The following is a 12,965-nucleotide window of genomic DNA, read 5'->3' on the forward strand; positions in this document are numbered from 1 at the left end:
ACTCCACAATCTTACTATCCTTTGGGTAAAATGATTTCTCCTGAATTGCTTGTTGGGTTTATTGGAAACTATTTCATATGATCACCTCTAGGTTTGGTCTCTCCATAACTAGAAACATTATCTCTGTCTTCCTTATTATTTCCTTTCATAATCTTAAAGCCTTTGATATTTTTATTAAACTACCTGTGACTTAGCTCACCTTTCTCCATAATTTCACTGAAATTTGATTTTGGATGTTAGGGATCATCTAATTTTCTTTCATAAAAAGTTTTTATATAAAACTGTTAGCAGATCAAAATCCCCCTGTCTCCTTGCTGGCCTTGGAAGTTGGTTCGTGCTAGCAGAACAATTTTAAATTGCCATATGTAAATTTGATTGAAGCAATTATCTGTATAGAAAGACAATGAAATTGCCGGCAGCTGCTGTGAGTTGAATTATATTGCTTCATAAAACTCAGCTGGGAGTTGCATACCCTGTGAATACACTTCTGATCCTAAACTCTTAAAGTGATAAATGACCATTAACTAAACAATCATGTCCATTCATTAAGCTGACGTGATCTGGGTTGCTGCAGCTTTATCGTATCTGGTAAACTGGAATTCTTTCTTTGTAAAATTTTCTGAATCATTTTGAATGCAGATTTGTTGTTCCCAACACAAGGTGGATTTGTGCATTGGGAGGGTACCAGTTCGTGACTGAGATTAAATATGTGAGAAGAAATTCTCATAGTGAGAATGTTCTTTGACCCTATATGACAGTAATCGCATTGTGAGTTGAAGTAGTGATTAATCATACTGATTTTCTTTTAGTTATGGATTCCATGTCAGTCTTGCTAAGCAAAATAAAATGGCTGTGGATTCCTGAGAAATTTTTGTAATTAGTCAATAATCTTTTTCAAGTTACCACCAATGACGCCAGTTTGTATTCATATAGCGACATTAATGTAATAAGATGTCTTCAAAGTGCTTCACAAAACCAGTATGAGCAAAATATGACACTAATTAACACATGAGATACAATATTGGGGAGGATGTAAGCTTGGTCAAAATATATAGATGTTCAGGACCATCAAAAAGGAGGAAAGAGAAGCAGAGAGGTAGGTTTCCAGAGGGTATTGCAAAGCCCCAAAACTAAACAGACAGCTATTAGTGCTGGAGCAAGTAATATCAGGGAATTTCAATCATGCTGGGAGAGATTACAGAGATAAGGTGTAAGTAATGGAATAACTTGAGAATTTCAAAATTGAAGCATTGCTTAACCGGGAATCAACTTAGGTCAGTGTGTGAAGGTGTGATGAATGAAGATTTGGTACAAATTAGTGTACAGGTAGGAAAGTTTTGGATGATCTCACCTGCCTTAATATATCACTTCTAATAGCGTCGTAGAGATATACTACATGGAAACATACCCTTTGGTCCAACTCGTCCATGCTGACCAGATATTCTAAATTAATCTAATCCCAATTGCCATTACTTGGCCCATATCCCTTCAAACCCTTCCAATTCATATACCCATCCAGATGCCTTTTAACTGTTATAATTGTACCAGCCTTCACCACTTCCTCTGGCAGCTCATTCCATATGCACACCACCTTCTGTGGGAAAATGTTGCCCCTTAGGTTCCTTTTAAATCTTTCCCCTCTCACCCTAAACTTATGTAATCTAGTTCTGGATTCCCCCAAACCAGGGAAAAGACCTTGCCAAACATTTAAAAGAAATCCAACAGACACCATTACCAGATGTATTTTGCATATTTTTGTGGGGAATGGATAAGCCAGACAGCTTTTGGAGCGTATTGTATAAAACTGATTACTAGATTTAATACTTGCAGTGACTGGAAATGTATTTCATCTCTGATCATATACGATATCATATAAATAGCGTATTATTTGATTTTACCTTCTAAGGTCACTGATGTTTTTCTGTTCTGTTACCAGTATAGAGACTGAAGACCTCAGTGAACAAGATTTGAAGAGTGTACAATCCAGTGTTGCGTCTCCAGTGACACACGAAGAACCAAAAGCGAAGAAGATCTGTCTGGAATTTCCTCTATCATTTCTTCAGTCCAGCCAACATTGTGAGGTCTACCCCAACTTGCATAAAATCATTCAGGTATTGCAGTGAGTTTTAGCAGCTATTTTTATTTATCAATGAACAGACAATTGCACAAACATTAGAAAAATAAGGGTGGAATAGAGTGTGTGGCCATTCTTAAGGATACAGCATTCAGGTATAAATCTTGAAGAAAAAAACGAGGTGAATTATATATATGAAAAACGTTAAAGGCATGATATAAAATTAGGTGAGGCATTATGCAATTGATTGTGTTCAGCAAATCTGCATTAACTAAACTTCAGTGTTGGAGTGAAGATTTTATTAGATTTTAACCTTTAACTTCTGTTTATCTCTGACTTTGTTCACTTAATGATTCTTTAGTTCACAAATTATTTGATGAACATTTAAAATTAAAAGCAGTAACTGATGAAATGATCTACATAATTACATATTCATGTAAACCTCTGTTTTGACTCTTTGCTTTGAAATTTGTCTTTTCAGGACAAATTCCTTGAGATTGGACGGCAACATTTCAAGACTGTGCCTTCAAATCCTTATTATTTCTTTTACTGTCCGCCCTCAGCGAAGCGAGAGGTAAGTTTGCAATGACCTAAAACATGCACTGTAATTGGGAATTGAGTCAGAGATTTGAGAAAAGAAATTATGCAAAGCTATAAATTGTTTTACTAATGAGAAATGCAGATTGTCTGCACAGTAAGTCACAAATCATATTATATGGTTATAAACCATGACTATCCCCAATGAGATATGTAAATCAGCTGTTTTGTTAAGGACATTGAGGGACAGATTGGCAATGCTATTTGGTTATGTCAACTGAAGCCTGATTAAAAACGTTATATGATTACAAATAGGATTAAACCTCATAAGGGATGTGCCATTTTACTTTTTTCCTTTAATTCGTTCCGTGTGTGTTTCGTTGGAAATAGCAGCTTTACAGTATTTAACCCACATGGCCATTCTCATTGTGAAAGTTGTGGTGATGACAGCCGAAGAGTCCTTGAGCACTGGGGAGGATCATAACTTTTCATTTGCAGGATGGCAAACTATAGCTAGTGGAGTGCTGCAATGATCACTACTGAGGTCTCAACTATTTACAATTTATATTAATGTCGTGAATGAGGAGACGGACTAAACATGGATAAGTAAGAAAGCTGGTTGTAAGGAGGATGCAATAAATCTGCAATGGGATAAAGATGGGTTAAGCAAATGGGCAGGAAAATGCCAAGTGGCTTTTCATGTGAGAAAATGTGAGGTTGACCACTTTGTCAGGAGGAACAGAAAGCAGAACATTATTTGAAATGAAAGAGTCTGTAGAATGCTGCAGTGCAGAGGTATCTGGGTGGCCTCATACATGAATCAGAAAATGTCAGAATACAGATGAAGTAAGCAATTAGGAAGGGAAACATAATGTTGGCCTTTATTGCAAGGCGAATGAAATATATAAATACAGAGGTTTTGCTACGACTGTAGAAGGCATTAAGGAGATCTTAGCTGGGGTAGCGTGTACAATTTTTATCACTTTTTTTGCTTACTTTGGAACCAGTTCATAGGTTCACTAAGCTGATTCCTGGGGTGAGAGGTTTGTCTTATGAAGAAAGATTAAGCAGGTTGAGCCTATACTCATTGGAATTTATGGTAGGCTACTGCAGAAAATACAGAGATATGGCATTGAGGGTGAGTTCACTAAGCTGATTCCTGGGGTGAGAGGTTTGTCTTATGAAGAAAGATTAAGCAGGTTGAGCCTATACTCATTGGAATTTAGAAGAATGAGAAGTGATCTTTTGAAAGATAAAAGATTCTGAGGGGGCTTCACAGTATAGATGCTGAAAGGAGATTTTCCTTCATGGAGACATCTCGTACTAGGAGGCACAGTTTCAAAATGAGGGGCTTTCTATATAAATTGAAGCTGAGGAGGAATTTATTCTGTGAGGATCGTTAGTGTTAAAAATTCTCTTAGGAACACATGAATTAGGAGCAGGTGAAGCCTCCTTGAACCTGCTTCACCTTTCAGTAATATTATGGTTGATCTGATTTACTCCATGTTCCTATACAGAGGAACGTTGCTTATCCAAACAAGATTGCAAGATCACCATTCTTTGCTAAACTGTGTTATCTGAACATTCCATTATCCGAACATTTGATTATCTGAACAAAATTCTCCCCACCCATGTCGTTTGGATAACTGAGGTTCCTCTGTATACCCTGACATTTTTCACCCCTTTGCTTATCAAGAATCTATCTAATTCTGCTATAAAAAAAAATTAAAAAACAGCACATACGCTATGTAGTAGAATAGTAAAGGTTGGATTCTTGAACACTCAAAGCTTACTTGGACAGATTTTGGATTGAAAAGGCAGTCAAGTGTGATAGCGGGCAGATGAGAAAGTGAACTTAAGACCACAGAATGGCTTTTGTCGGCTCAAAGGGCCAATTTTCAATCCTGTTTATATTTATGCTTTTATGACTGTGCAAATAAGTGACAACAATACATGAATTTTCTAGCACGGATTAAGTAATAATGAATTAGTATAGGAAATTAAACTCATAAGCACCTCTCATCAGGACCTACACTCTGCAATAAGCATGGACAGATTATGTACACTGTGTTCCTTGGCCAACATATCTAACTCAGGTTTGCTGCAGTCCTGCATTGAAGCTCAACACTAGTTCGAAGAACAACACTCCATTTTCCTTTTGGGGATGCTGCAACCTTCAGTATTCAATGACGAATTCAATAATTTTAGAGCCTGAGCATCTTCTCCCGTGTCCTTACCCCAAACCCCAAACCCCACACACCAAGGTCTTGTCATCACATAAGCTGTTACCACAGCCATCCCAATGTCAGCTAGCAATGGTCCCAACAAGCAGCTATTGACTACCCCAACATTCCTTTGTCTCTCCAACCATTGTTCTCTCTCTCTGAGGGCTTCATCTTCACCTTTTGTTCCCATATATGGCAGCAAATAAAGCTGGGAATGTACTCATTACTTACCCACCACCCAATACATTTCCTTTTCAGCAGAATGGATCTGGTTGTATGAAATAGCATGCTAACCTGGGGAATATAGATCATGTTGAATATAGAATATGCACTGCCACATAGATCATAGTGTTTCCAATCAGATGGTACTGCAGAGGAGTGATCGTGACAAGCTTTGGCAAACATGCTTCTGTTTGCAATTTTTGAAAAGATTTGTAGCTCAGGTTGAGGTTCTGGATGTAAGTTTGCTCACTGAGTTGGAAGGTATGCTTTCAGCATGCTTCTGTGCAGCAAAACATATCAGCACAAAATAGTTTTTTTTTAAATGACAAATCACTGATTGGCTTCCTACTGCAGTGGGTCACATCAGTCTACTTCAATAGTTCATCTACATTCAATAAATGGTTAAAGTTGTGGCAAGAATAGAGTGCGGACGGCATTTATTTGGAAAGTGTTACAGACAGGGGAAAGATGGTAGGATGGATTCCACCATTTTTTTACCTCCCAACTGACCGCAGATAGGCGTGTTTTTTAAAGGGATATGAAGGTTTTAACCCTCTGAATGGATTAACTGGGAGAATGGTAAAATACATGATTTCTCATCAATTTTTAAGCAAAAGGAAGAATTAAGTATTTATTTTCCAACACCCAAATATATTTGCAACAGCACCTACTCACTCATGCACACTGGCATGCACAGATACAAGAAATGGTGATAACAAAAGAGGCAGTATGCATTTAGTCTTTTTAAAACGACCTGAAATTAATGATTATACTTGATACTGAAATGGAATCTTGAAATGTTGCCGTCCTGGTGGTTTCCTTTTAGCTCACAGAAGAAATGGGGCTTGGTAATTTCTGATGACAAATTTACCGTGGCTTACTTCTTGCAACAGTATGTTTCTGGCTTTGCACCAGTCTTGTAGATAAAGGGCAAGCCCTAATTCTCTTCCTATGGCATGATTTTAGATGATGTCATGTCTTTGCTGGGCTGGATTTCTTCCCTCTGAGCTCCCTTATTTCTCAGACTGGGGTTGCTCTAACATGTCTGTTAATCAACATTCCCCATCACAAAATTGCTTATGTCAAGAGACCCTAGTATCTGTTTCTCCATTGTCGATATGGTAGGTTCCTGGTAAATCTTAGCAGGATTTATACATTTAATAGTAATGTCCTAGGGAGTGTTGCTGAACAAAGGGACCTTGGAGTGCGGGTTCATTGCTCCTTGAAAGTGGAGTCGCAGGTAGATAGGATAGTGGAGAAGGCGTTTGGTATGCTTTCCTTTATTGTTCAGAGTATTGAGTACAGGAGTTGGGAGGTCATGTTGTGGCTGTACAGGACATTGGTTAGGCCACTGTTGGAATATTGCGTGCAGTTCTGGTCTCGTTCCTATTGGAAGGATGTTGTGAAACTTGAAAGGGTTCAGAAAAGATCTGCAAGGATGTTGCCAGGGTTGGAGGATTTGAGCTATAGGGAGAAGCTGAACAGGCTGGGGCTGTTTTTTCCTGGAATGTCAGAAGCTGAGGGGTGACCTTATAGAGATTTACAAAATCATGAAGCGCATGGATAAGATAAATAGACAAAGTATTTTCCCTGGGGTGGGGGTATGCAGAACTAGAGGGCAAAGGTTTAGGATGAGAGAGGAAAGATATAAACAAGACCTAAGGGGCAACATTTTCACACAGAGGGTGGTATTTGTATAGAATAAGCTGCCAGAGGAAGTGGTGGAGGCTGGTACAATTGCAACATTTAAAAAGCATTTGGGTTGTACATGAATATGAAGGATTTGGAGGGATAAGGGCTGGGTGCTGGCAGGTGGGACTAGATTGGGTTGGGATATCTGGTCGGCATGCACGGGTTGGACCGAAGAGTCTGTTTCTGTGCTGTATATCTCTATGATTGTATGACTCTATACACAATAATGCTTCATGTTTTAAACGTAGCATCTCCTTGTGAGAGTTTCTCCTCACCACCATTCTGTGGAATTCCGTGCTATAGCCAAAAAGTCTGTATAGTGGAACATCGTGACCCTTTTCTTCTGTAGGTATTTGCACAATAGCAGCTGTTAAATCAAAAGGAAAGATCTATTGCATTTAAATGTCCTCTCAATGAAATGTCCCTATTGGTAATTTACATTTTAATATCCTGTTGAGACAAGCAGGCTAACTTTCCATCTTATGCTTTTGCATGTATATTGGTAAACAGGAAGGGATGTCACCTGATCTCCTAACTCCCATCTTGTTTTGAAAGTAGATTGTCCATTTCCATTTGCTTAAAAAAAGTTCACTCTTCATCAACCCAATAGTATATTTGCGTGAGCATGACCAAAGTTGAAAATGTGTAGCCCCAGTAAGAAGGCCTATACCACTCGTTAAAGCCACATGTGATTATTTTAAAATTTTAAATTTAATAATATCTACCAGAATTAATGAAAAAACTGATGTTGTTCTAAAGAAGATTTTCTCAAATGTATTTTATTCTGAATTGCAAAGGAAGAAACTTATCAAGATGAAAGGGACCGAAAACAGAGTGAAGAAAATGATCTTTCGGAGTTGGAGATTGCAGGGGAGGAGGGTAAGGTATTCGGGAATTTCACAGTATGGTGTGATTTAATCGCCATTTATGTTCACTGACACAAATAATGGTTTAGTTTTGAATTATTAATGAATTAATTGCGTTGAGGAGTGTAGTTTATTCTAAATATTGCACCCATTATCTGCATCTACCAGGTTAGATGAGAGTTGAATGCAAAATATAATTCTGAAACTCTATAAGTAATTAGACTTAATTTCAAATTCTGAAGACTTTCTACCATATCTTTATGATATTAAATGAAAAACTCATTATAACATTTCTTGTTTCCATGGTGACCATCCTTGTGAATTGACAGAGCAACAATTCCAACTTGGGTCGATTCAAGAGCTGGATTCATTGGGAATTATGATTTCTTGGAATTCAGTTTTGAGCACTAAGTCATCAAAGAGAATGTTGATGGTCATTACAATGGTCTATTCAGAACACATGCCCACTCTGAGATGCTCTAACATATATGGATTCTGGGTAATCCAAGATGGAGGACGGGAAAAAGTTGTGGCTGTAAGAGTAGCACCTTTTTTGAGGTATTTTCAATATTGGAGCTGATTTCCTCGAATTCTAGGAGCAGTATTTACTCTTTTATAAGCTGTTGCATTGTTTTGGAACTTTGGGGGGATAAAAGATCAAAACAATGGCACTTTTAAAAAAATGAGGAAGGGAGACAAAGGCAGTGACTACAAGGTGGGAAGTGAATCAATGGAGAAAGAAACCTACACTGCTGTCTGACCCAGCAGTGACCCTTCACAGCTACTGCCTATGCTGTTTGACTTCAAGAATCTCTGAACATCGGAGTTCATCAAAGATAAGTGACCTAAAAGGCAATTTTTCCATGCAGAGAGTAGTGGTTGTATGGAATGAACTGCCCGAGGAAGTAGTGGAGGGTGGTATAATTACAACATTTAAAAGGCATCTGGATGGGTTTATGAATAGGAAGGACTTAGAGGGACATGGACCAAATGCTGGCAAATGGGACAAGCTTCATATAGGATATCTGATTAGCATGGACAAGTTAGATTGAAGTGTCTGTTTCTGTGCTATATATCTCTATGACTCTATATGCGACTTCAGAAATAGTATCTTTAAGGGTCTGAATTTATCTTTCAAAATTTCAGGTTTCAATCGAGTAACAGCCATTTTATTTCAAAGCTGTCAGCTAGTATTTAATGTGTTGAACTTTTGAGATTGTTATGAGATAAGTTAATATCAGTATGTTGCATTGTTGTGATTTTGCTTTCTGAAATCAAATAGGCAATATATCTGGTTGTGGTGTAGTGACAGAGAGTGATCCAGACCTGGAAGTGGAATATCGAGAAAGATCTGACAAAGAAGTACAGGATGCAGAATCACTCTCAGATACAAACACTATGAATAGGGATGATGATTCATTCAGTGTCCTTGGTGGAGATTCTTTAAATGAACAAGACATTTCAGATCAGGAAATGCCCCCATTATTTGTTCATCTCACTTGCTCAATTGGTGGGAAGAAGCGCCATGGACCATTCTCTGTAGAATCCATACCAGTGGAGTCATTGCCTACTTGCCTTGGTAAGTGATGAGCTTAATTTTTAAAGATTAGCTAAAATAATAATGTTTTCTTGTAAATAATTTTTAAACATTTTCTCCATTCCCAGTGGTATTTTCAATTTGTGAATTGGGAAGCTTGGCTGCACTCCTGCTGACAGGCTTGTATGTGCAGCCTATCAATTGGAGACAGTTGGCTCTTCCCTTGCCTCTGCTTTACTGTCAGCTTGATGTCTGCCGGTGATGATAAAGCATTAATGAGGAGAGATTTAGATGCAAACTTGGGTCATGTCATTCAGTACAGTAATTGTGCTTGCAGTTGTTACACATTTGTAGTATTCATTTCAAACGTGAACCTGTGCACAGCATTGAATGAGCAGCACGTGCACTTTATCAGTTTGATGGAGCACAGGATCACTTAAATTTTCTGACTGTACTTGCTCAGGAATCTGATGTGTTTGAAATGCTTTGGGTCTGGTAAATTGTTCACTGAGAGAGAATCAGCTGTTTGGATTTGGAATATTGCAAAACTATTGTTCTCACTGGAGCATCAGTTTCTTGTGTCACTGATGATTGGTTGTACCATAGGAAATTCTTCTTAAATGTTGAACTGTCTTCATTCAGGTGAAATTATCAGCTGCCCGGAGAGCTTCCCAGTCAAATCAATTGATCTAAATGACTTAGTTGTTACTCTGGACATTTTTGTGCTGACTCTTCCATTGGAAATTGAGATTATGCCAACACATGTAAACCACCACAGGTAGGTCAAGAGTATTATATCTGTTTTGAAAGTCTCAGCTGTAGAGTGCATAGCGAAATGAGTAAATCCTTCATCTCAGAGTAGACAGGACCTTAACATTTCGTTCAGAAAGTTCAACTATAATTATGTGCTCAAGAGTCCACTAAGTCTGAATGAAGATTGTTACTACTGGCCAAGAAGGATACTTTCACAGAGTTTAAGACATGACTGTTGGAGTAAAGTATTGGCCACACTTCTGGAAAACGATCCAATGAGTAATCCATGTGCTTTCAGTAAAAACAAATTGAATTTTTCAACACAAATACAGGCATCTGGCCCATCAGAATTTCCTTGGAGCACTTCTTCATATGACCACCTCGGCCTAATTTGAATCTGCTTTGCTTTCTGCCTTCTCAAATGTGCCTCTTGCTCAAACAATGAACTCCCTTTCAAACAAAATATGTGGACTGTACTCAGTAAGTTTATGACAAAGAAGATCTGTACAAAGGCATTCTTAAGTATTTATTCGTTCAGAGAATTTGGGCGTTGCTAGCTCAGCCAATTTGTATTGCCCATCTCTCCTTGCCATTGAGAAAATGGTGGTGAACTCTTCAACTGGTGCTGTCCATGTATTGAAGGTGCGTCCATAGAGATGGTTCCAGGGTTTTGATCAGTTCAGTAGAGGACCCATAGTATAGTTCCAAGTTCAGATGAAACGTACCTTGGAGGGAAGCTTTCAGGTGGTGGTGTTTTCATTTTCTGTAGCCTGTGGCCTTCCAGAAGAGAGAGGCTTCAAAGAGATGTACAAAACTCTGGCGCAGCCACATTTGGAGTATTGCGTACAGTTCTGGTCACTGCATATAGGAAGAATGTGGAAGCTTTGAAAAGGGTGCAGAAGATATTTGCCTGGTATGCAGGATGTTGCCTGGTATGAAGGGAAGGTCTTATGAGGAAAGGCTGATGGACTTGAGGCTGTTTTCGTTAGAGACAAGGTTAAAAGGTTACTTAATTGAGACACATTAGATAATCAGAGGGTTCGATAGGGTGGACAGTGAGAGCTTTTTTTCCTCAGATGGTGATGGCTAGCACGAGGGGACATAGCTTTAAAGCTTTGAAAATTGAATAGTGTAGGGTAGATAGTCTTCAGATTATTCCACAAGTCAGCGCAACATCGGGGGCTGAAGGGCCTGTACTGCGTTGTAATGTTCTGTGTTCTATATTTGGAAGGTGCTATTGAAGGGCTATAGGTCAGTTTAGCAGTTTTTCTCTGGATGGTATGTACTGCTGCTGCTGTGAATTAGTCGATGCAGGGACTGAATGTTGAAGGTGGTACATGCAGTATGAATCAAAAAAAGGTGTCAAGCTTCTTGAGTGTTGTTGGAGCTGCACTGAGTAGGCATGTGGAAAGTATTGTGGATTGTTATTACTGCCTTCTGGGTGGTAGCTGTCATAGAATTTCTAGCTCCTAACATGCTGTTGTAGCCACCGTAATAATCTGGTCAATGACAAACTGAGGATGTTGATAGTAGGGCATTCAACAAAGATCATGCCAATGAATATCAAGAGAAAATCATTATGTTCTCTCTTGTTGGAGATGGTTATTGCTTGACATTTGTATGGTGCAAATGTTTCTTGCTACTTATTAGCCAAAGTTTGGATACTGTCCAGATCTTGCTTTATGTGGGCATATTTTATTCAGTGTCTCTGCTAGGTCTAGCAATGTTGTCATTTAGATTATGTAGTTCTGTAGAAATGAGTAGAAGTCTATTTGCCTGCCCACGCTGTACTTGAGTTATGGTGTTGTCTGAGACAAGAGCAGATGTTTACATGTTATACTCAATTTCAGGCTACATTGACTTTGTGGTACTTTTTCCAAGGACAGCTGTGCTATTGTAAATTAATTTGTGTAGGCTTTTTGTGTCTAACTCTTTACAAATATTCTCATTGTCTCTAGGTACACATCTGAAAGCAGCAGCTCTATGAACCGATCACCAGGCCAACCATCATCATATCGATCTGATGACGAGATAATGCAAAACATTGATCGACTTGTTTCTACCACAGATGAAAGGTATGGTCTGCTGAGAACTAATTTTAGAATAATTCGTCCTGGTAAGATTTTTCTTGAGGAAATTGTCAGAATTTGCTTAATCTATTTCAATTTGAAATTATCTGCATGAGCAGCATGCTATTTCCAAAGTGAAAAAATGTAAAATATCAGCAGTGTATTTCAGGATAACATTTTAGGTCTACTGTATGAAGCTCTGCTGTCATTTGTGAAAATTACTTGCTAGTATAATATCCTAATCAAAAGTAATTTCTTTCAGCAATTTGTAACTGATTTATAACAGCTTGCACTGTGGAAACCATGGACCCAAGCTTAGCTTAGAATTTCAAGTTTTCTAACATTCTGCAGCTGGATTCTTAGAAAAACGATCTTATGGAAGTAATTAATTTGTTAAGCATTGGACATAGTGCTAGCGACCTATAAAGAATGCCGGTAGAAGCTCAGCGATATTTATCTTTGCATTTTAATAGGACATAGAACAGTGCAGTGCAGTACAAATCCTTCAGCCCACGATGTTGTGCCCAGTATTTATCTTAATCTAAGATCAACCTAACCTACACACCCATCAATTTACTGCTGTCCATGTGCTTGTCCAGCAGGTACCTCCTTCCCAAGATCCACAAGCCTGACCACCCTGGCCGACCCATTGTCTCAGCATGCTCCTGCCCCATTGAACTCATCTCTACCTACCTCGACACTGTTCTATCCCCCCTAGTCCAGGAACTCACCACATACGTGCGAGACACCACCCAAGCCCTCCACCTCCTCCAAGACTTCCGTTTCCCCGACCCCCAACACCTCATCTTCACCATGGATATCCAATCCCTCTGCACCTCTATCAGCCATGACCAGGGCCTCCAAGCCCTCCGTTTTTTCCTCTCCAGACGTCCCCAACAGTACCCTTCCACCGACATTCTCATTCGTTTGGCCGAACTGGTCCTCACCCTTAACAATTTCTCCTTTGATTCCTCCCACTTCCTCCAGACC

The 12,965-nt window shown here is 38.9% G+C and overlaps 1 protein-coding gene across 9 annotated transcripts in view; it reads left to right on the top strand.

Moving 5' to 3' along the window:
• The window catches only part of szt2 (SZT2 subunit of KICSTOR complex), a 257,630-nt gene that overhangs the window by 95,649 nt on the left and 149,016 nt on the right, over window positions 1–12,965 (top strand). For all 9 annotated transcript variants that reach the window (XM_043698914.1, XM_043698920.1, XM_043698917.1 and 6 more), the window contains 6 exons: window positions 1,937–2,111; window positions 2,556–2,648; window positions 7,548–7,629; window positions 8,899–9,195; window positions 9,796–9,931; window positions 11,865–11,981. In XM_043698914.1, coding sequence (XP_043554849.1) covers window positions 1,937–2,111; window positions 2,556–2,648; window positions 7,548–7,629; window positions 8,899–9,195; window positions 9,796–9,931; window positions 11,865–11,981 — 900 coding nt within the window. The remainder of the gene's footprint in view (window positions 1–1,936; window positions 2,112–2,555; window positions 2,649–7,547; window positions 7,630–8,898; window positions 9,196–9,795; window positions 9,932–11,864; window positions 11,982–12,965) is intronic.

The sequence above is a fragment of the Chiloscyllium plagiosum genome, chromosome 11 (assembly GCF_004010195.1).
Source record: "Chiloscyllium plagiosum isolate BGI_BamShark_2017 chromosome 11, ASM401019v2, whole genome shotgun sequence".
Taxonomy (NCBI): Eukaryota; Metazoa; Chordata; class Chondrichthyes; order Orectolobiformes; family Hemiscylliidae; genus Chiloscyllium; species Chiloscyllium plagiosum.